The sequence below is a fragment of the Megascapheus bottae genome, chromosome 17 (genome assembly GCF_031878675.1).
Source record: "Megascapheus bottae isolate mThoBot1 chromosome 17, mThoBot2.hap1, whole genome shotgun sequence".
NCBI classification, from domain to species: domain Eukaryota; kingdom Metazoa; phylum Chordata; class Mammalia; order Rodentia; family Geomyidae; genus Megascapheus; species Megascapheus bottae.
The window spans coordinates 16323236-16346136 of record NC_143525.1 but is presented as its reverse complement, the minus strand read 5'-3'; the positions used below and the strand labels follow the sequence as shown (position 1 = coordinate 16346136).

Genomic DNA, 22901 nt, shown 5'->3' with positions numbered 1-22901 from the left:
GACCATGATTAGCACATGAGCCTCAAGAAGCCCGGCTTCCTCCCAGACCTCGGACCTCCTCTCCCTCTGGCCCGCTAGAATTCAGTGCTCCTCCCTTCCCACACTGGTTCCTGCACCAGGACCCCGCCCGCCTCTTTCAGCACCGCAGCGCGGACAGCTCCGGGGCGGGCGGGAGCGGAGGGGAGGAGGCGGCTGGAGCTGTGGAGCGGAGGGGAGGAGGGGAGCCGAAGGCTGGCAGACGGGCGGGCGGGGCGCGGAGCCCCGGAGGCCCTCCCCGGGGGCGGCGCCCACCCAAAGCCAGACGCGTCCGAGAATCCTGGACAGACCGAGGCGCAGGAGCCAGGGGCACGGCTCTCAACCAAAAGATGCCTGTTCGCAGGGGCCACGTTGCGCCCCAAAATACTTACCTGGACACCATCATCCGCAAGTTCGAGGGCCAGAGTGAGTGTGTGCGTGTGCGCGCCGGTGGGGGGGGGGGTATGTGGAGTCCGGGTTTGGTGCCCGAGCCTAGGACTAACTTTTCATGGAGCAAAAGGGAGGTGGGTGCTGATTCTGGAAGCCTTTTTGCTTTGACATTGGGGGCACTTACCTTCTCCTCCATGCGTTCTTCTCTCTGGGAAATGAGAGTCCTACCCTCCACATAGAGCCCCAAGCTTAGGCTTTTGCTTCCTAACCCTCCCCCTGGAACTCCAGAAGCTTCCTGGATTCCCTTTTTCTTCTTCTTCTTTTTTTTTTTTTTTTTTAAAAAACCTGATGAGCTCCTTTGCTCTGACCCGCTTCACTGTTTCCAGGAAGACTTGGGCTTAGTTCCCACCTCAATGACTCTCCCCGCCCTCCTCTTCCAACAACCACCAGGCCTCTCACTTCTCACAATTCCACTCGCTTTCCCTTTACCCCTTGACCCTGGGTCCTCTCACCTTCCCTCATTCTGATCCCTTGCTCCTGCATCTAAATCCCCCTCCCTGTTGCCATCAATTCCTATCATCTTTCTCTATCTCAGTTGCCCATCCCTGGCTGCCAGGTCTTCCTACTTCTTGCCTCCCACCCCAGGTCGTAAGTTCCTGATTGCCAATGCTCAGATGGAAAACTGCGCCATCATTTACTGTAATGACGGCTTCTGCGAACTCTTTGGCTACTCCCGAGTGGAGGTGATGCAGAGGCCTTGCACCTGCGACTTCCTCACAGGCCCCAACACCCCAAGCAGCGCTGTGTCCCGCCTGGCCCAGGCCCTGCTGGGAGCTGAGGAGTGTAAGGTGGATATCCTCTACTACCGCAAAGATGGTGAGACACAGACCTGGGGTTCTACAGGGCAGGCTTTACCCAGGTGGCCTTGGGGATGGCGCTTATCTATGGACAAAAGGGGCTGGACAAAATCGACCCCCTCTCCTGGGCTGTTTCCTCATTCATAAGGGGAAAGCAATGAGGATTGAATGTTCTTGCCTTGTGAGGGTTTGGGGGCCAAGCTGAGCCAACAACTGCTCCTAACGCGAGGCAGTCTCCCGTTTCACTACCCTCCTTCTGTGTCCCTGGTCTCCTGGCTATCCACTCTGTCACTGTCAACCACAGCTGCCAGGCAGCTGGGACAGCAATTAACGTTCCCTCATCTCCGTCTGCTCTGAGGATTAGAGGAGGAGTCACTCCCTCAAGGCCTCTGTAATCAGGCAATGCTCAGGGACTGCTAGCTGGGAAAAGGGGGTGACTGGCCCCAGTTCTTTGGGAAGATTGAGCTCCATTCTCAGACCAGTGGTTCATCCAGATGGACTTTAGGTTCTTACTGACACCTACATATACAGCAAGCATATGAACAGAAGCATAGATCAAGGGCTGAGAGCCAAGAGCATGCCAGCCTTGCGATCTCTGTGGTACTGCACCTCCAAGATCACCAAGTTCTCAGTCGATCTAAGGGAAGGAGGCCTGGAATCAGAATCTGAAGGTCCTGAGAAATCACCGGAATCAATGGCCCCCAATCTGATTCTGCATCAGGGGACACATTGAAAAAGAAAACAACAAACAAAAAACCTTCCCTAGAAAAGGAAATTCTGACTCAGAAGGTTAAAAAATAAGGGCAATCCCGTGTATTTGGAAACAGCTCTCCAGAAGTTCTGATTTCCAGCCAAGTTTAGGAAACACTAGCTTAGATAAATCCCTTTGTTTCATGAATGTTGAAAGTACTTTCTAGGATTTCTCTGCTAGAACCCTGTTTCAACCGAGGGCTGGAACCCAAGTCTAGAGCCTTCCTTTCAGAGGTATGTGTTCTACATTATCCTTAAAGGAAAGGACCACAAATATCACTATGCTGAGAAGCAGAACTTTGGGGAAAAGAAATACCCAGAGAAGAAAAGGCCCTTGCAAAAACAGCATAATGGCTACCAAAAGTGCAGGGAAAGGGCAGGTAACTTTGAGTTGAGACAGAAGGATGCTGAAATACAAAATTCCAAGGACCTATATGTATGTGAGTGGGATATGTGTATATGAGTGAATGTGAGTGTGTATGTCGGGGTGGGGGTCCAGGGGAAGGTCCTGACTATCCCCTTGGCTGCCCACCTCCTCCCCTCCCCTCTCCCCAGGAATATGAGACAAGAAGTATTACAGACAGAGGCAACAATCAAGAGACTGGGAAGAATCTTAGTTTGGCAGTCCTCATAGGGTTAAGGCAGTCAGAATATTTTTAAAAGCTGTGACCTCACCTCTTTATGTCATTGCAAGGAGGAGGTGACAGTCAGAAGAGTGAGAAGGGTCCCAGGGGAATAGGAATGGGACAGCAGGAAATGGAGATGAAAAGCATTTCCTTTCTGTTCTTTTCTCTGACCCCAGAGCTCTCCTGAACCCCAGTGAATAAGGTCTGATCCTAGACTCCTGGGGAGATTGAAGCAGTTCCCTTCAGTGCGCTTCCACTGTCTAGGAATTTAAATCTAGTCCTTGGCCCCTGAGATCAGCATTTGGGGTTATCAGAACCCTGACAAAGTCCTCTGGCTATCAGATAAAGGTAAACTGGAAATCTAGTCTTGGAGGCTATATCTGGGTAAAAATGAAAAACTATTCACATAATTGAGTCCTTCTGAGTTCCAGTCTACCCCATCCCTTCTTCAGTCCTTCCTGGTCCTGTTTCCCAAATGTTTGACCACCTATACCATCCTGAAATTAGGTTCAAACACATAAGAAAAAAAAGTGTCCTGGTCTGTAGTGCCCAAAGGGAAGGATGTGGTAAGAAAGAATCAGATGATTTATGTTCATCTTATGATCTACATTAACCACATTATCCTTTAAAAAAAGCCTATGCACACATTTTATACAGTTCTGATGATTTCTTCTCTTCTCAGGTCAATAGCTTCTACTTTATCCCATTCCCTGACTCCAGGGAGGTGAAAAGGGGTCCTGAACACACATCAAAAATTTATGATCCGATTAATATATAATCTTCTTTTCCTCTAAAAGGGTAATCCATGAAAATGCTCCAACTCAAAATGGAGGGTCCATGTTCATATATATATATATCCATATATATATGTATATATATATATATATATCCACATTGTATAGCTACATAAGGTGAGACTGAAGGTCAGGATTCTTGGTAAAAATTACCCCCATGAGACTGAACTCAGACAGACACCTGTGAGAAACTAAAACCCTGTCTTTGCTAGGAAAAATAAGAACCTAAAAGAGAAGGAAGGGAGACTGTCCCAGGACTAGAACCAATGACTGTGTGGAAGAAAGCATGGGGAACACTCAGATTCCATAGCTATACCCCTGCCCACTGGGCGTTGGCCAGAATGCTCAGCCCTGCCTGCCTTTGTCAGCTCCTCTACTTCCATGAGCCCAAACCAGAGCCCCCAGGGTAGACTAGAAGGAGGCTCCATTCATCAGCATCAAGTGAGAGGACAGGGGGAGGGTGAGATCAGGGGCTACTGTCTGTCCCTAGAGTGGTTTCTACATATTCACGCATGAAAGACAGGAGAGCCAGTTGGGAATGGCTCAATGGGCTGAATACTTGCTTAGCATGCATAAAGCCATGAAAAAGACTGAGTGGAGAATAGGTGTGAGCCTTACAGGAAAGAGAACGTTCTCCAGGGATCAGTCAATTCTGTTCCCCTTGAGCAGAGAAGTGGGTGCTTGGAGGAGCCTCTATAGGGGAGAAACAGGCAAAAGCTGGCTTTTTCCTCTAGGGACAGGGCAACGACACTGAAAAACACTGTCATTCCTGGACACAATCTAGGGCAATATATTCAACTTCTGCTCACCCAATGGTTATTTATTATGGGCTCTAAGCCATGTTACCCATGGCTAGGGACAGCTAGCCTGGAGGATAGGAAGAGAAAAATGCTCTTGACCCTTCCAAGTTTTCATAACATCCTGTCTTATAGCTAACATGGGATTAGACATGGGGTACCATGCGTTGACACTGCCCCCCCCCATTTCCCAGTCTTTAGTGCTATGATAGGCTGACCTTTGGTCCGTTCCTAGACTCAGCTTTCCAATAATACTGTCAGTGGGTCAGTGTAGGCACTTGAAAACCAAGCTTTGGCAGCCATAACAGCTGGGATACAGTGACACTTTGTCAGCCTGGCCTAACCCCAGAATGACAAGTGTCACTGTAGCACTGTGAGCCTGGAAATGGCCCAGGCTAGGCAAGCAGCCTCTTGGTGTGTATGTCTCCCCTGGGTCCAGGAAGCAGCTGGCAGATGGCTGCCTGGTGCCTGGGAGTCCAGGAATCTGATCTGGGATATTCCTGCTCCCCAGAGAAAAGTGAGAGGGAGGATGGGGTTGGGGGAGGTGCAGCTGCACTGGAGCTCTGATTCCCCGAGGAAGGGAGGGGAAAATGATCAGTAGAAGTTTGGGAAGCATAATTCTAGTGGTTCCCAAAGTTGTGGTACTCCTGCCAGTTGGTTTCCATCCTTCACTTTTATACATCCATGCTTTCTTCACTCAGTTAACAATACCTGAGACAGGTGAGGCCTGCCCTCTGGGAGTGCAGCTCCTTCTGGTTTGCACGGTCCCTAAGGACATCATTCCTGAGAATACTTCTCCATGAGCCTAACACCTGGACACTAGTTTGAGTTGAGAGCCATTCTACACAGAAGTGGTGCCTGCCCACACCTGGGCTCTGACGGGGTATAGCATTTGAGCTGGCATGGCTCCATTCACCAGTAGGGGCCTGGTCGTGAGACCTGGAGCAAAGAAAAGACCAAGACAGTGGCCAAAGGCACAGAGGGACCGATGGCCGGATCTCTATCCAGGAGGACAGAGAGGGTGGCACCAAAGGCCTGACCTGCTCCCACTGGGCCTTTTCCCTCCTTTTTGACCCCTAGGACACTTCTCTGCCTACTCTCTGATCCCAGCCTGCATCTTGGGACTTTACCCCAATGCCCACCTCCCAAACAAGGCCCTTCCCTTTTCCCAAGCGCCTGTCAGGTGAGAGTTTCTCAGAAGCTTCAGTTCTCATCTGTAGAATGGGGGAGGGGATGTTTATGTCTGTCCTCTAAGGACCTCCTGAAGCCTAATGTGCCAACTGGCTCCATGCCCAGCACTTAGTACACTCCCAGCAAGTTCCTTCCGGCAACAGGGAAGCAGGCATCTCTATGGAATGGCAGTGTGGGAGCTGAGCCCATGGCCAACCAGAATGACACAGGGGTGGAATGCTCCACCTGACCTTCCCTGCTTAATCTACCCCATCTGCTCAGCTTTAATTACAGCAGAAGCAAACGTTGAAGCTAAGCTCTGAGCTGAGAGCCCAGTGTGGACTTGGACCTGATGCTACATTATTTCCTAATGAGCAGCTTAGCTCCTCTCTCCACCTCTACCCTGTGGGTGGGACACCTGCTGGCAGCCTCATCCACCCTCTGCCCAATAGTTCTGGTCACCATCCAGGAGTGGATGCCCTAGACTTAACCTTCATTCAGTTCCTTCCTAGCTAGGACAGTGTAGAGGGTACCCCCTCAGGGACTACCCAGCCAACTGTGATTTCAGCCTCCAGCTTCCGCTGCCTGGTGGATGTGGTACCTGTGAAGAATGAGGATGGGGCCGTTATTATGTTCATTCTCAACTTTGAAGACCTGGCCCAGCTTTTGGCCAAAAGCAGCAGCCGTAGCCTAACCCAGCGCCTACTGTCGCACAGCTTCCTGGGCTCTGGTGAGCGAGACAGGCTGTGGGTGGTGGCAGGGGCAATTTGAGGATATTCCATGGAATAGTCAGTGCTCTGACCCTGGCACCTTGGTTTCAGAGAGCTCACATGGCAGGTCAGGGGGACAGGCCCCTGGCACCAGACGGGGAAAATACAAGACAGTCAGCCAGATCCCACAGTTCACACTCAACTTTGTGGAGTTCAACCTGGAGAAACACCGCTCAGGCTCCACCACAGAGATTGAGATCATCGCTCCCCATAAAGTAGTGGAACGGACACAGAACGTCACTGAGAAGGTCACTCAGGTGAGGGCCTGAAGGGTAGGGGGCGGGGCTGTACCAGGCATCCAGGGTCCCCTCCCAGATGCTGGATCTCAGCAGCTCTAGGGCCTTGCCCAGCAGAGAGATTAGGCTGGCACTAGCACCCTAGTGTTTGGTCTGAGCCCTAGGCCTCCATCCTGCTTGAGTGTGATTCTTTAGATCTGAAGGCCTACCCTAGGGCCCAGCTTCCTGGAGTCAGTTGGCCCTGTGAGTAATGCCACCTCCTGGAAATATTGAAAGGTAGGCAGGAAGCCACTGTGAAGGCCTACCCAAGACTCTGCCAACTACAGGGCAGGAGAGGTGCAGATAGGATAAGGACTAGACAGAGAGGACGAGATGAAGGAGAGCTGGTAAAAGGCTCCAGCCTTGCTTCTGCCCTTTGTCTTTGAGATGCACATAGGATTTTCTTCCATGCCCAGCATAGCTGTGGCAAGGTTGGCACTTGGGAAGTCATCCTTGAGTATCTTACTCCTGCAGCCCTTCCTTGGCTGGGTCCTCTGTCTCAGCTGTCCCTTTTCATGGGGCCAAATGGCCTGATTAGTCCAGAGGAAAATGCAGAGCCCTGTTTGAGACAGGGTCCTGGCACAGACCCAACCTTGTGATCTTAGGCAACCCTCCTCCTACCCGTGGCCCCAACCCTTGCATCTCTGCTAGGCCTCAGGACAGAGGAGTTTGGCTAGGTGGTTTCTCAGGACCCATTCAGCATTAAGTAGTGCCAGTCCAAGAAGCAGACAAAGTTCCAGGTCATGAAGAAGAACCAAGGGCAAGGCTGAGCAAGGGGATAGGGAGCCTTTCCAGGGATGTCCCCTTCTTGTTTCTGTTTATGTGCAGCACAGTCAGAGGATGGAAGAGACCGTTCAGCTTCTCACTGAACATCAAGATCTTAGGAAAAAAAGGAGTCCAGTTCAGAGCTAGGTTGTCTGAAGTCACACAGCCTGGCCCAGTGACCTAATGCCAGGAAGGCCCTCTAGCTGTTCACATAGGGGCTTCCAATATTAGTGCTGCTAGGGGCAGCATCGTGATGGGGAACTATAGATTGGGAAACGTCTGTGAAAGTGGGTAAGCATGTCTATGCCACGGTGCCTGACCTTTTTCATGCTCATTCTCCTGGTTTCTCTTGGCCTACCTATATGGACTCTAAGTAGGGAGAGGTGCCTGAGGCAGGAGAGGAGAGACTGTTCTAACAGAGAAGTCACATGGACCTCAACAGAGTTCGAAGGGCCCAGAGGGTTACTATCTGTCTCACTCTGGAACTCTAGATGACTTTGGCTAGGGTGGGCTTTGCCGTGAAAGGACCACCATATTGCTTCAGAGGCAGTAGTAGACTAAGGAAGTCAGTGTGGTAAGAACAGCACGCCCATTCTGGAGTCCTGAAGAGTTTTACATTTTTCTCTCAACAGACTTAGACCTTCCCCCATTCCTGATGCCTCCCTCTCACTCCCAAATAGGCAGAGTTGGGGAACAGCCTGGCAGAATGGGATAAGTTCAGCTGCCCTGGGTGTGGCAGTGGAAGCTGCCACTTTGCATCAGTGACCAAGCTGCCAGGGCTTGCTCAACAACCCTGACTTGGATGCTCACATGGACTGTGTGCAGGGCAAGCGATTGCAGACGCAGAGCTTCTTGTCTACTGGAGAGCAACCATTTGGTTAGGGTTGCTATCTAGAGGCAAAATGACCGCCTGTCATCCTGGAGATGAGAGGGGGCTTCCTGTGGAAATAAAGTATGAATGAAGCCCGAAAGACGAGCAGGAAGATGCTGTCTCCCACATGGGGTTTTAGATGTCAGATCAGGTCTCCTCTAGTAGCCGGCCAGCTTGCTTCCTTCCTTCCTTCCTTCCTTCCTTCCTTCCTTCCTTCCTTCCTTCCTTCCTTCCCTCATTCCCTCGTTCCCTCCTATGATCTGGTCTGTAAAGTCAAACCCTAACATTACAGATTTGCTTAAACCACTACCATCTGGGGAGGGAGAGGGGAGTCAGGCTCTGTCTTTGCTGGAGTGTCTGAAGTAGGATGAAGGGAACAGGAGGATGAGAAGGAATGACAGTATGTACTGCCTAGAAGCAAATGTGTGAAACATACATGAAACCCGTGTATAAAACAGCATACACTGTGTAGACGCAAATAGATGCATCTTATTTACTTACAACAATCCCATGCAGTTTTTTTGTCCTTTGTTATCCCATTTTGTAGATGGGAGGAGTAAGGTACAAGAGGTTACAAAACTGCCTGAAGATACAAGTATGGCAAATGTACTTGAAAGTCAACCTAGAAGGTCTGGCTTTAGAACTATGTCTGTCTTAATTCTCATGTTGGACAACCGAGCAGAACTCGGGCGATAATATTGGGCTGAGTTCTAGGGCAAAAGGGAAGAGCTTTATCCAAAATAATAATTGTGTGTGTATGTGAGGCGGGGTGAAGAGAGGTTGTCTGCATGGGCCAGTACCAGGGTTTGAACTCAGGGCCTCCACACTGTCCCTTAGATTTTCTTCTCAAGGCTGGCACTCAACTACTTGAACCATAGCCCTAGTTATGGCTTTTTGGTGGTTGATTAGAGATAAGACTCTCAAGGATTTTTACTGGCCTTTGAATTGTAATCTTCCTATCTCAGCCTCCTGAGTAGGTAGGATTTACAGACATGAGATAGCAGTGCACTGTCCAAAGTAATAATTCTTGTGTGACATAGCTGGGGGGCCCTGGTGACAAGACCTATCAAGGGCCCAGTTTGGCTACTCCTACCTCCCCCCCCCCAAAAAATTGGCTCTTTCCATGGGAGGCTCTGAGAGGTGGCCCCTCTCTTGTCCAGGGCTCCCAGCCCTCAGCAATGAAGAATCTGTCCTAATCTGGCCTGTTCCTATCACGAACTCTGGACTCTAGCAGCCTCTCAAGCTCACCAAAGAAGAAGGGCTGAGCAAACTTACTTCCTCCATCCAAGCACTTCATGCTCCACAGATGCTCTGGGCCTGACTCTACCCACCCTACGATGATCTGTTTTGGAGGGAGCTGAGGAACTTCAAACTTGGGGTCACCATGGAACAGAACTGCCTTCTCCTATGTGTAACATCTGTCTGCTCTTCTTCCAACACATCTGTCTCGCTAGGAACGTATCTCCTCATATGCCTTTCCATTGTCCCCTCTGCTCTTCGCATACCCAGTCACCCGCCCTCTCCCATTGCTCCCTTCCTGGGCCTTTTGTTTCACCAGCAGCGTCTATCACGATTGACTTCCCATGATCCCCATTCCAGGTCCTGTCTCTGGGTGCAGATGTGCTGCCAGAGTACAAGCTGCAGGCACCACGCATCCACCGTGGGACCATCTTGCACTATAGCCCCTTCAAGGCGGTGTGGGACTGGCTCATCCTGCTGCTGGTCATCTACACCGCTGTCTTCACCCCCTACTCGGCTGCCTTCCTACTCAGTGGCCAGGATGAGTCACAGCGAGGTGCCTGTGGCTATACCTGCAGTCCACTCACTGTGGTGGATCTCATCGTGGACATCATGTTTGTTGTGGATATTGTCATCAACTTCCGCACCACCTATGTCAACACCAACGACGAGGTGGTCAGCCATCCTCGACGCATTGCCGTCCACTATTTCAAGGGCTGGTTCCTTATTGACATGGTGGCTGCCATCCCCTTTGACTTGCTTATCTTCCGCACTGGCTCTGATGAGGTAAGCAAACCCCACTCATGCCAGTGGTACAAGCTGACCCTGTGTCCCAGCCCCAAGGTCTCCCTGTCTTACAGCCCTGGTACAGAGAGATCTTGGCACTGCACACCTTTTCTGAAGTAGATAAAGGTTAAAAAAAAAAAAGTGAGGGTCGGAGAAGCTCAGATGTCTTAGAGAAATGTCTTAGAGATGCCTTGGAGAAAAACTAGCTAAGGTTGTGCCTCCAGGCCCACCAGGCCCACCACCCACTGCCCCTCCCTCTGAGCAAGCCCCAGTGAGAAGAGCAGCTTGCTAGCAGCATCTTCTCTGCCCCCACAATCCTACCCTCTCTGCATTGGGCATACCTATAGTCCCCGCTCCCTACAAGCTGTCTCCTCATGCCTTCTAAACCACTCACCCTGGGGTTAAAAAGAGGAAGTCCTCTCCTTTCCTCTCAGCCCCTACTGCCCCTGTTGCAGTGAGGGATCTTTTTCCCCATTTCTGTTTCAACCTCTGTGCCCTCCAGCAGTGTCCTTCAGCAGTCAGAGCAGCCAGATGGAATTTTACCACGTGAGCCATGCCCCAAGCTAAGCATCTCTCAATGCTGTACCATCCCGCCCCTTGGCACCTCTCCGTGCCTCTGCCCATGCTGCCCTGTATCAGGAAAGTGCCCCTTCCTCTTCCTCTCTAGTCTCCGTGGAGATCTAACTTCATCCTCAAAAGCTTACTCGTGTGTCACCTCCTCTAGGAAGCTTCCCTTGTCTTCCCACATGTTTGACCTCTCCTATCTTCTTGCTTTTTCTTTTAACAACCAGAACACAGTTCTGTGCTTTAGGCTGAGAGCCTCTTAAGTCTCCATTATGTTTCATAGCCAAGTTCCTGACACTTCCTATAATGTTTGTTCCTGGAAGTGAGCAAATAGGGGTGGGTCTGAGTGTACCCCTACAAGAGCTCCCCCTCAGCCCTGTGGATCTTTCCTTGCTCTCCCAGACCACCACCTTGATTGGGTTACTGAAGACAGCAAGGCTGCTGCGGCTGGTGCGTGTGGCTCGGAAGCTGGACCGCTACTCTGAGTACGGGGCAGCGGTGCTCTTCCTGCTTATGTGCACCTTTGCACTCATCGCTCACTGGCTGGCCTGCATCTGGTACGCCATTGGCAATGTGGAGAGGCCCTACCTGGAGCCCAAGATTGGCTGGCTAGACAGCCTGGGAGCACAGCTTGGCAAGCATTATAATGGCAGTGACCCAGCCTCAGGCCCCTCGGTACAGGACAAGTATGTCACCGCCCTCTACTTCACCTTCAGCAGTCTTACCAGTGTGGGCTTTGGCAATGTGTCACCCAACACCAATTCTGAGAAGGTCTTCTCCATCTGCGTCATGCTCATTGGCTGTGAGTGCAACCTCATGTGTACTATGGGTCTTAGCCATGGAATTCTAGTTTGAGTATGGACATAGATACAGTTAACAGTGCATGCAAGGCATATGTGTATACCAATTACACACAGACTTTAATAGCCATACAGTGCTTATTGTAGATCAAGTATCAGGACTATCATTGGCAGGGCCCAGGGAAAATTGGAAATATGAAGTTATTGTTTAAAAAATTAAGAATGTAGCTAGGCAGAGTGGCTCATACCTGTAGTCTTAGCTACTGAGGAAGCTGAGATCTGAGGACTGCAGTTCAATGCCAGCCCAGGCACTAAAGTCCATGAGACTCTTATCTCCAATTTACTACCAGAAAACTGGGAATGGCACTGTGGCTCAAATGACAGAGTGCTAGCCTTGAGTGGAAGAGCTCAGGGACTGGGCCCAGGCCCAGAATTCAAGCCATGTGACCAACCAAAAGGAAAAGAAAAAAAGACTCTCACACTTTCCTGCCTGGTCTGGATTAAAAAAAATAATTAAGAATTTTGCTAGGTGCTAGTAGTTTTTACTCCTGTAATCCTGGCTATTCTGTGGGCAGGAACCTGAAGATCAATGTTCAAAGCCAGCAATAAAATCCTTGAGACTCTTATCTCCAAGGAATCACCAAAAAGCCAGAAGTGAGCTGTGGCTCCAATGCTAGAGCACTAGCCTTGAGCAAAAAAGCTGAGGGGTAACACCCAGTCTCTGAGTTCAAGCCTCAGAACTGAAGTGACATACTAACAAGCCCCAGAACTGACATACTTACAAGACTAACAAGGATAATTTTGAAATGGGGACAGAATTAAAGCTAGGCTCTTAGCACAGGCATGAAGCTTGGCTCTGCCAGATACTCCTTTAAACAAAAGCCCACAGTTCATGCTCTTGGGAGCCCAGTTTCCAGAGCAGGAACCAAAGGTGCTACCTTGCCAAGTGACCCACAGCTAGGAAGTCCCCGATCCCAGCTGCTGGTTGCCAGGCTGTGCTGCTCTCAGCTCCTGTAGAGCAGCCCGCTTCCCATGACACCTGGTTTCAGAATCTCAGAGGCACTGTGGAATTTTACACAGAAGTTGTCATGTTCAGAGTATTTAAAGATGTGAAAGCCCAGAAAAGCAAAACAACAACAACAAAAAGAAAAAAAAAAGTGGGGTACAAACAAGAAACCAGTTTTCCCTTGCATTAGATTTTCACAAGAGGAAAGCAATAATAAATCTGGAACTTAAAAACTGGAATTGTCCTAGTTCTTTCCTAGAAGGATTTGGACTCTGGGCCTGGGAAGATGTCAAGAGGCATAGGAGCAGAGAGGCATTGAGCTGGGCCTCTCTGATTGGCTCTGGACAGAGAGGTCCCTTCCCAGGGGGCTGCTAAGGACAGGGGAGGCCTGGAGCCTTGCGCAGCTCACTGCCCGCATGCTCCGCCCCCAGCCCTCATGTATGCCAGCATCTTCGGCAATGTGTCTGCCATCATCCAGCGCCTGTACTCTGGCACCGCCCGCTACCACACGCAGATGCTGCGCGTCAAGGAATTCATCCGCTTCCACCAGATCCCCAACCCGCTGCGCCAGCGCCTCGAAGAATACTTCCAGCATGCCTGGTCTTACACCAATGGCATCGACATGAATGCGGTGAGCCCTACACTGCATGTGTGTGTGGGAGGGGGGGAGGGTTGACAATCCAGGAAGGTGGGGGGGAGGATACCCTGCAGGTACGGAGCAGCCACATACCCCGCCTAGATCATACCCTGCTGGACTCATGGTCTCCCCCGCTCCCCTCAGGTGCTGAAGGGCTTCCCCGAGTGTCTTCAGGCCGACATCTGCCTGCACCTGCACCGCGCGCTGCTGCAGCACTGCCCCGCCTTCCGCGGCGCCAGCAAGGGCTGCTTGCGCGCGCTCGCAGTCAAGTTCAAGACCGCGCATGCGCCGCCCGGGGACACCCTGGTGCACCTGGGCGACGTGCTTTCCACCCTCTACTTTATCTCCCGGGGCTCCATCGAGATCCTGCGCGACGACGTGGTCGTGGCCATTCTAGGTAGGTAGGCTTGGTGCTGGAGTAGATTTAAGGCTGGAGATGTCATCTTCTCCTTAGTGAGGATGGCGGCACGTGCTACTGACTAGTCATGTACAGAGAGAGGAGTATGTGTTTTGCAGGGCTTTAGAGCCAGCGCACCGAATCCGTAACATGATCCTATTATAGATCTCGTTTTCCTGATAGGGAAGTTGAGGCCACGTTTGTTAGTGGGCGAAAGAGGATTTCCAGCGTCGGACTCAGGAATCCAGGCAGATGTCTTCCTACCTTCTTTGGCCCTTGGAGAAGTCAGGGTGACAAGCCAAGGGTCTGTCTTGGGTAGAGAGCTTCACCCTGTGCAGCTGCAGGAGTAGCTGGATGCTTCGAAAGAAGGCTATCAGCACCGCACAGAGGGAAGTACTTTCCTCTTGAACATCCTTTGCTAGTGACCTGCAAAGTAACTTGGGAAAGTCACTTTTCTTCTCTGGGAGCACAGGATCCTCTCTTCGATCCTTATCTCTTCCTTGCATTCTCTGTGACTATAGTTTCATGGGTTTTTAAAAATTATTACCTCAAAGTAGCTGTACAAAGGAGTTGCCATTTAACAGCACACAATATATGTTGGTCAATGTAGCCCCTTTCAACATTCTCACCCATCCTTCCCCCACCCACTCTTTCCCCCATTCTTCTTTTCCTGTGACTTTAGCTTGACCCTCAGTCTCCTATCTCAAGACCTAGTTCTCCTCCAATCCCTCTGGTCTACTCTCAGCTGCTGGTAACCTAGTGCCAGTCATCTACCAGTTCCTCGTGCTCAGGTACTGAGCTTCCTCCACCTGTGCCACAAGGATGGAGCCCCAGAGTTCTAATCCAGCATTAACCACTCCTTAGACGTCATTCCAATGGTGTGGGAATGAATCAAGTAGAACATCCTGAGTTCAAATTTCAGTACTACAAAAAATAAAAACAAAGAGAAGAAAGAAAGGGGATTGAAGGGCAAAGAAAGGAAAGAGAAGGGAATAGAAAAAAAAGAAAAATATTCCATTCCTTCCTTGACTGGTATTTCCACCTTGATATTACAGAAGCAAACCAAACTCAACCTCTCCCAATCTGAAAACATTGCTTCCCTTTAAAAGCTGTGAACCATTTACCTATCACCTGGCATAAAGTCAATCAGGGGACTGTCCTCCGTTCTTGTCCTCCACCCACTATCCAGTCAGCCAAAAGCACTCTTGTTAACACTTCTTTCATACCAGTATCTTTACCCTTCCCTGGATCTGATCCATATTCTTTCTTGCTTGGTTGATGTCAGGAGTTCTTTTCCCAAGGCCTTCTATTTCTTCTACCCCATTACAATACCTTTCACCAATAACCTGAGATACACATTACCCATCTGCATACACTCCTGTCCTGTTCAAAGTCCTTTGATGCCTCCTCATGGGCAGTGCACAAATGTTAACATTTGTGTATGGATGTCCACTCTAGCTAATACAGCTACTCCGAGTCCTGCAACCTTCTCTCGGGAACTTTGTACTCCAGCCATACACCTACTCATTTTCTAAATGCATCATCTCTGTCCCACCCTCCCTTTCCTTTTACATGCTGCTGGTCTGTTTCCAATGCCCACCCTGCACCTGTCTGGCAAACCACAGTCATTTCTCCAAGCTAGGTTCAAAGATCTTACCAATTTCTCTCTGAGAGCGTCCCTCACGCCTAGACTATCTTACAAATAGTACCCACATAGGAGGGATAATCATGATTAATAATTAAGAAGTTAGTCCGGTTTAAGTTTCAGTTAGAGACATGAAATTCTCTCATCTTGGCCTGCGTGGAAGTAGACATTTAGATCCTAATCCTTCATCCACCCCCTGGAAGACTAGCACATTATCACGATGCCCAGATTTCAAGCTTCAGCATTTCCCGTGTGACTGTGGCCAGTCCTCTCTCTAACATCCTCTGCAGATGCCCTTTGCTTCTTTTCCTTTTGGAGAATGTGTCTGTCCTCCATCCATCCCTGTGTGTGTGCTCAACTACTAGCACTTTGTGTGGTGATATCAGGTTGAGTGGGTCAGACTTTCTGGGCACGGCCCTACAACTTCTTGGTTCTCCCCTGTTCTGAGGCCTTATGGATCATTGTATAAACTTCTTGGCCACTTATGTGCCTGTCTTCTGGGACAGGTGCAGTTGAGGGGCTCCTTGTGGAAGAGACAGCCTCTTGTTCATGTTTATATCCTGTGACCAGTGCTTAATACCAAGGACACTCAACACCCTTGCCACCTACCCTGAATGTCCACCCCCTGTCCACTTGCTGGCCTCCATCCCTCCCAGTGCCTTGTGTTAGCCTGTTCTAGAGTCTTGTTTTTCAGAGCATTTGCTTTTCTATCTCCTCCCTTTTCTCTTGCCATGCTAGGAGTTGAACCAATGCCTCATGCACTTTCTTGAGCATCAACTCTTGGCCCAGTGGAGCAAGCAAGGCAGAGATGAAGATATGGGAGCCAGACACAGGCAGTGATTTCCTGGGAGCAGGAAAACAGACACATGGGGCCTGATCTGGGTTCCCTATACCCTCCTCCATATCCCCAGCAGGTCAAGAAATGCAGGAAGAGGTTGAGCAGGAGCCATTAGAGTCCCTCACTGACCACAGCCATGGGGGTAGCAGTGCTGAGCAGTGTGGACAGAATGGGGAGATTCTGGTGGAGGGGGACTCTAAGAAATATGGAGGCAGTGAGAAAACCCACATATTCAAGACAGAAATGGCTCTGTGGAGATACCTGTGGAGCTCAGTGGACAGGGGAAGGGCATCTCCTCTTTGTCTTCCCCTTGGCAACCAGAACATCTAGCTCTGTCTCCAGACCCTAATCCTAGCCCCTGGTCCCTGACCCAACAAGATCAGTGAGATAGGGGAAATGTAATGGTCCCCTATAAGGGAACCTGGTAGGACCAGCTCTGCTCTGATTGGCAGGCAAGAATGACATCTTTGGAGAGCCTGTTAGCCTTCATGCCCGGCCAGGCAAGTCCAGTGCTGATGTGAGAGCCTTGACCTACTGTGACCTGCACAAGATCCAGCGGGAAGACCTGCTAGAGGTGCTGGATATGTACCCTGCCTTTGCAGACAGCTTCTGGAGTAAGCTAGAGGTCACCTTCAACCTGCGGGACGTGAGTCTGGGCCTGTGGACTGGGGTGGGGGCAAAGCTCTAGACTGCTTGCGATGGGTAAGACTTGGGCAGCCAGCTAAGGACTTGGCCCGCTTAGCCTAAGGACTCATTTGACTACTACCCTTCCTTTTTGTTGTTGTTGTTGTTTTTTCTGGGCTTGAAATCTGGGCCTGGGCGTTGTCCCTGAGCTCTTCAGCTCAAGGCTACCACCCTACCCCTTGAGCTACAACCCCACTTCTGGTTTTCTAGTGGTTAATTGGAGATAAGAGTCTCACATTCTTTAGTGCCCAGGCTGGCTTCGAACAGCCATTCTCAGATCTCAGCCTCCTGAGTAGCTAGGATTACAGGCGTGAGCCGCCATGCCTGGCCTGCCCTTCCTTTCAACCCATCCCACATCCTTTGTCATGATTTCTGTGCCTACCATGGTCAACATAACCCTGCTATGGTAATGGCTTCCATTTATTGAGCAGTGACTTTGTGCTGCCTACCAAACATATTTACATTGTTTTCCTTAGTTTTGTCCTTGCATATTGTCTGACTATCCCCATGCACCAGATGAGGTCAAATGTACCAGATTGGCCATGTACCAGACTGGCCAAAGCCATACAGCTAGTAAATGTCAGCACCCAAATATGAGTTCAAGGCCATCCAATTCCAAAGCTCAAACTTTTCTATCACCTTGCACCAAGCTGAAATGGAGACTGTCTGGCATGATGAAGATTCATGGCATTTCAAGCTTATCACTCAGTGGAGAGAATTATACCAACTTGGAAGAAATAAAAAGGCACTCACTTAAATAAACAAAGGACTCAAGAGAGTATACAAGAGATACCCAACTTCTGCATAGCTCCAGCTTGCCAAGGACTAGGGCAGGAGCTCCTAGGATGTCCAGAGGGACTGTAAGAGTCTACAGTCGGCTAATGGAGAGAAGGAAAAGGATAGCTGTCAGGAGTAGAGTGACTAAAGCTGGGCACTGAGCTTGATACTTCCTTCCCTTGTTGCCTCTTCCCCTTGTCCTCATAATGAAAACTCTGATGACCAGCTTCTGGAGAGTAGATTTCCTTGTGTGATGACCCTTCCCACACTGTCCCCTCTTCTGCTCTCTCCTCTCCACCTGACCTGCATAGGAGATATCCAGTAAGCACTCTACTTTGTTGATTTAGCTCCAGGGAAACATCAGATGAGCCACGGTCCTTGTGGTTGTACATCAGGGAAGGAAGAATATGGTCTCTGTGGCCTGGGTCAATTGCAACCTAAGGTGCTCTGTGGTGCCCAGGGTCACAGAAGTAGATTGGAAATTTCAGACCCAGTATCCCCAGAGGAAACCTCCCTCTGGCCCAGCACTAGAACATTTGAGAAAGAAGGTGCTGGAAGGGCAGCTCTTCTGTCATTTTACCCATAAGCCTTGCCACTCACAATACCTCTCCTAAGACCTTGGTAGGGGTCTCCACACAGTCACGCAGTGCAAGGTCTTTATTTCTAAACCTCTTCCATTGCCAGACCTCCCCTCCCTTGAGGGGACAACATGCAGGAAATTGCCTAGAATTTCATTGATGTGGCCAGCTACCTATCATCACTTGTTGTCACAAGGGCCACAGGGCAGGAGTGGGGATAGGGAGGAAAAGAGAGGCCCTGTCCCAGCTTTGGTCCTTGTTACTGCTCTTGTTCCCCACAAGGCAGATGGGGGTCTCCAGTCATCACCCCGACAGGTCTCAGGAAATCAAGACCATCAAGGCTTCTTCCTCAATGGCACTCAGTCAGGTGAGTACAGCTAACCCCTACCCAGAGCTCCTGTCCCTCTGAGTTCTTTTCATATTGCCTTCCATGCTGAGAGACCTTTCCAGCCCCTCATGGTTGGGGAGAATCCAGGCCATTGTCCCCCTTCTGTTCCAGTCTCCCAAACCTAATGGTCTATGTCTTCTGAGCCAGAAAGGGATGACTTCCGGGTTCTCAAGCACTACCCTCAGGGATGGGTATGGCCATACCAAAGCACCTGAAATCCCTCAGGTTTCAAAACTCTGGGCAATGAATCCATGGTTAGAACATTCTAGCCCCTCAAACTTCCTCTTAAAGATGGAGCCCCAACTTCTGAAACAGGGCTATAATATTTCTGGTTCTTAAAAAGCCAGATCATCACAGGGTTAGGACCTTGTGCTCCAGGGGACCCAGATAAGGTGAGCCACTGTCCACACTGTATTCCCAAGGCAGGTAGGGAGAGATCACAGGCTGTGGACCCAGCTACCTAGAGCAGGGGTGTGCCCTTCCCTCTGCAGGTGCAGATCCTTCCTTGAGCATTTCAGATGCATCTGGCCTCTGGCCTGAGTTGCTGCAACAAATACCCTCAAGCCCTCCAACTTTGCAGCGGGACCCAGACTGCTGGCCTAGGGAACTAGGCTCCAGAATAGAGCAGCTCCAGGCTCAGATGAACAGGTGGGCAACTCCTCCCTCCCCCTGAAATGCTGGTGCAGCTGCAAAGGACCAAGCTAGCAGGAGGCTAGATGTGGGTGCCCCTCTTGCTAGTTTAGGGGCACCCCTGGGTGCTGAGTGGGTATTTGAAGGGCAAGATCATTTAGTATCGGTGTCCCTTCCTTCTATATGTCAATAATCAGAATTCCTTGGAATGCTTCCCCCCAGAAAGTTCAAAAAAGTGTCAAGAAGTTCCCTCCTCCTTCGCCCTAGTCCTGGGGCTTGAACTCTAGGCCTGGGCACTGAGCCACAGCTTCACTTCTGGCTTTTTGTGATTAATTGAAGAATTTCACAGACTTTCCTGCCTGGGCTAGCTTCAAATCGTGATCCTCAGATCTCAGCCTCCTGAGTAGCTAGGACCAAGGAAGCTTCTTGGGGAAGGGACACATCCATATGCAGAAACAACATTCACGGAGCTTTGGAAAGGGGTGTGTGGCCAGTAGATGGCAGGACTGTGCAGACAGAATGAGGGGTTGTGGAGCAGTCTGGTCCAAGGCTTGAATTATGGCTCTAACTCACCAGCTGGGGCATGGGCAAGCACCTTAACAGCTCTGAGCTTCAGTTTGCTATTTCATGAAATTGGCATAATTAGCATATCAATGTCAATGACTCATGCCTGGTCCCTGTCATCAGAGTTGTGCATGTGCTAAGGAGCACAATTGAGAGCTGCCCTCAGAACCTGAGCTGCTTTTAGAACCCTGACCCTGACCACGAGGTTCTGTCTGGCAGGCTGGAGTCCCGCATGTCCTCAGATCTCAGCCGCATCCTGCAGCTGCTTCAGCAGCCCTTGCCCAAGGGCCACACCAGCTATGTCCTGGAAGCCCCTGCCTCCAATGACTTGGTCTTGTTTCCTAAAGCCTCTGCAATTCAGAGTCCAGGGCCCGGGCGGCCCCCAGGCCATCTGCCTCCTATAAAGGTGAGAGGTGAGAGTGTGCTCAGGGCAACTGCTTTACTCCCATGCTGTAATTTAGTCCCAATGTGGCTATTTTGCTTCTGCTGTTCTCCTTCATGATTTGAGTCAGGCTGCTAGGGAAACCTGGTGGCAGAGTCCTGATTGTCATGCCACATCTCACCACTGGATGAAGAGTAACAGGCCTTGAGGTGTGGGAAGAGTAAGCAGAGATCTTGGCTGTTCCCTTCCCTGAGATTTGGGTAGTTTAACAACCTGGCTTGGGGACTCTCCACACAATTGTACCTCCTTCTTCTTGCCTCTCCCAGACTGAAAACTATGGTGACTTGGACAAATGTAGGCTGAAGCACAGAAATTCCTCCCTTGGGACACCTCATCCGGCTATGGCAATGGACAAAACTCTGACACCATCCTCAGATCAGGAGCAGTCTGAGGGGATCCTGTCACCCCTGGCCTCACCTTTGTGTTCCCCAGAAGTACAAGGATTCATCTATGGCCCCCGCTTTCCTTCCCTCCCTGAACATCTTGGTTCTGTTCCCAAGCAGCTGGAGTTTCAGAGACATGGCTCAGATCCTGGCTTCACAAGGAGTTAGGGCCACTGGACCCCAAGATAAAAAGCCATTAGAAGTTAATAATATTGAGAGAGGCAGCTTCTAAAATGGGTGTCTAAAAAACATTTTTTTTTCCAGATTAATGACACAGCCAGGTGACCCAGAGTAGCTCAGGTGACAAAGCACAGGACCTCGCCCAGCCTTTTCTGGGTTCCTTGTAGACAACAAGTCTAGCTGAGAGTCAGAGAGCTGAGGACGAAGAAAGGGGAGGTTTTCTATCTTCCTTGTGAGAGTTGCACAGGGGAGGGGGCCTATGTGGACAGCTCTGAGCTGTCCACTGCCTCGAGACCCAGCATGAGGTCCCAGGGTTGGCTAGCTCTTTCTCTACCCACCACAACTTGCCCATGGTGGACAAGGATGATGCAGCTCTGGCCCTCAGCCCCTTCTCCTGCAGAGGTTCCATAACAATTTCTGGGTACTTTGAAGGCAGTGGAGTGTTGCACACTGGACTGGGTATGAAACTTTTCTGATGATTGTTGGGTCCATGAGTATGCTGTGACCTTCTCCAAGCCTCTCTTGCTAAAATCCGGGTATGGCTGCCCCCTGTATCATACCCAGCCAGATACAAAGCAGGCCAGGGTGAGGAAAAACAGAGATAATGGTTTGGTGGCCAAAGGGATTTATGAGAAAACTTGACAATCACACAAGACCCGTGAGCCACCATCCTGACTGCAGTGACTCCAAGGGGTCAGTTTTATTATCTTCCAGTTAGAGATGTGGCATCAGTAGCAGAGAAAGAACTTTCCAGAGCAAGAGGGGGACTTGTAGGTGTTCTGTTTCCTGATGGGGTACTGGTTACGTATGTATTGTTTGTGAAAAATGTGGACTTCGTGTGAAAATTATACTTCAATTAACATACACACATGCACACACATGAGAGAATGACTTCTCTTAAAAGGAAATGAGATTCAGCGTCATATTTCCTAGATGAGTAGGAAATCTTTCTCTTCCTTCCTCCCTTTCTATTTCTCTCTAACTCTGTTATATTAAATCCTTAATAAAAAATACAAAAAGGATTTACCCCAAATTAATTATTATATCTGTGAATAAATATTATTTTATCATATTAAGATAATTAGTTTTGAACCTATTTTTTTTGCCATTTTTAAAAACAAGTGCAGGGCCAGGAGCATGGCCTAGTGGTAGAGTTCTTGCCTAGCATGCATGACGTCCTGAGTTCAATTCCTTGGTACCACACATACAGAAAAAGCTGGAAGTGGTGCTTTGGCTCAAGTGGTAGAGTGCTGGCCTTGAGAAAGCCCAATGATAGTGTGCCCAGGCCCTGAGTTCAAGCCCTAGGACTGGTAATAATAATAATAATAATAAATTAAAAATAAAATAAAAACAAGTGCAGAGGAAACATTTTTTGTTAGAACCATTTCACTAAAATTTTTTATTCAATAATACAAGCCCTCGATTTTATTGAAAGCAAAGGATTAGGAAGCATTTATAACAATTTTACCTTAAACACAGACTTTCCTCCATTTTCAAATTTCCAGCACAGAGTCATTCAGGGTTGGCTTCATATTTGTTTTGGGATCCCCAGTAGCAGGGAGGAACAGGATAAGAACTGACCAAAAGCCAAGCTGTTCTTGTTGCTATCCACTAACTATCAACCCTAGAATTCTGGAGCATTTTCTAGAATCTGCAGGACAGTACTGGACGTCCTGAATACAGCTGCCCCAGCCAGCAGCACACCTGCGCCTCTGGGGCCTGTTTGTCCTTGTGGCTCTGGCAGAGCAGCAATCCTGATGAAAAGTGGCCATGAGATGGGAGGATGGATGTGGGAGGAGGGATTTCCTGGGCCATTGGGCTTAGAGTAGCAAATGCAATAGGTTCTCCATGAAGGCAGATTTAAAAAAAAAATAAGTTGTTTTGTTTTTGTTGTTATTTTGAGACAGTCTTACAGGACTATAGCCTTGGCTAGCCCGGGACTAGCGAGGAAGAATTTATCTATTTATTTAAAATTCTACCCAGCAGCTTGGAGAGGCCGCTCAAAATAGCTGTAGCAAAGAGAAAAAAAAAAGTACAGGTCACATAAGACGCTTGACTCTTCAGACAGACTTGGCCTAGAACTTGGCTGCCAGCAGCCACCCACGCCCCCATTCACCCGCACTGCGCCGTTATCTGTCTGATTGACATCTTAGCTAGCCAATGACCTTTCGGACCTCCGAAAGCGCCTGCCTCCAAGAGTTAGGCGGGACGAGTAGTTAGAATGACAAACATGTAGACCAATAATGAAGAGATCTGGGTTGCTATGGCCTCAATAGCCAATGA

The 22901-nt window shown here is 49.7% G+C and overlaps 1 protein-coding gene across 2 annotated transcripts; it reads left to right on the top strand.

The window, feature by feature from the left end:
• Positions 1–336: 336 nt before the first annotated feature.
• Kcnh6 (potassium voltage-gated channel subfamily H member 6) lies at positions 337–20871 on the top strand. Of its 2 annotated transcripts, none has more exons than XM_090351618.1 (13): positions 337–441; positions 1051–1281; positions 5968–6129; positions 6221–6426; positions 9680–10105; positions 11072–11471; positions 12907–13106; positions 13257–13509; positions 16445–16638; positions 18314–18398; positions 18911–19067; positions 19833–20019; positions 20322–20871. In XM_090351618.1, exons 1-13 carry the CDS (start codon positions 366–368, stop codon positions 20604–20606), a joined length of 2862 nt encoding a protein of 953 aa, XP_090207744.1. In that variant the 5' UTR covers positions 337–365; the 3' UTR covers positions 20607–20871. The 2 variants fall into 2 exon arrangements, with proteins under 2 accessions (XP_090207744.1, XP_090207743.1); XM_090351617.1 differs by having other exon boundaries at positions 16445–16642; positions 18267–18398.
• The last annotated feature ends 2030 nt before the right edge of the window (positions 20872–22901 follow it).

Bases quoted from the DNA above. Each gene is read 5' to 3' on its own strand.
- Kcnh6 (XM_090351617.1), top strand. From the start codon at position 366: ATGCCTGTTCGCAGGGGCCACGTTGCGCCCCAAAATACTTACCTGGAC. The intron at 6,130-6,220 runs GTGAGCGAGACA...CCTTGGTTTCAG, and splicing joins GCACAGCTTCCTGGGCTCTG to AGAGCTCACATGGCAGGTCA. The intron at 20,020-20,321 runs GTGAGAGGTGAG...TGCCTCTCCCAG, and splicing joins GCCATCTGCCTCCTATAAAG to ACTGAAAACTATGGTGACTT.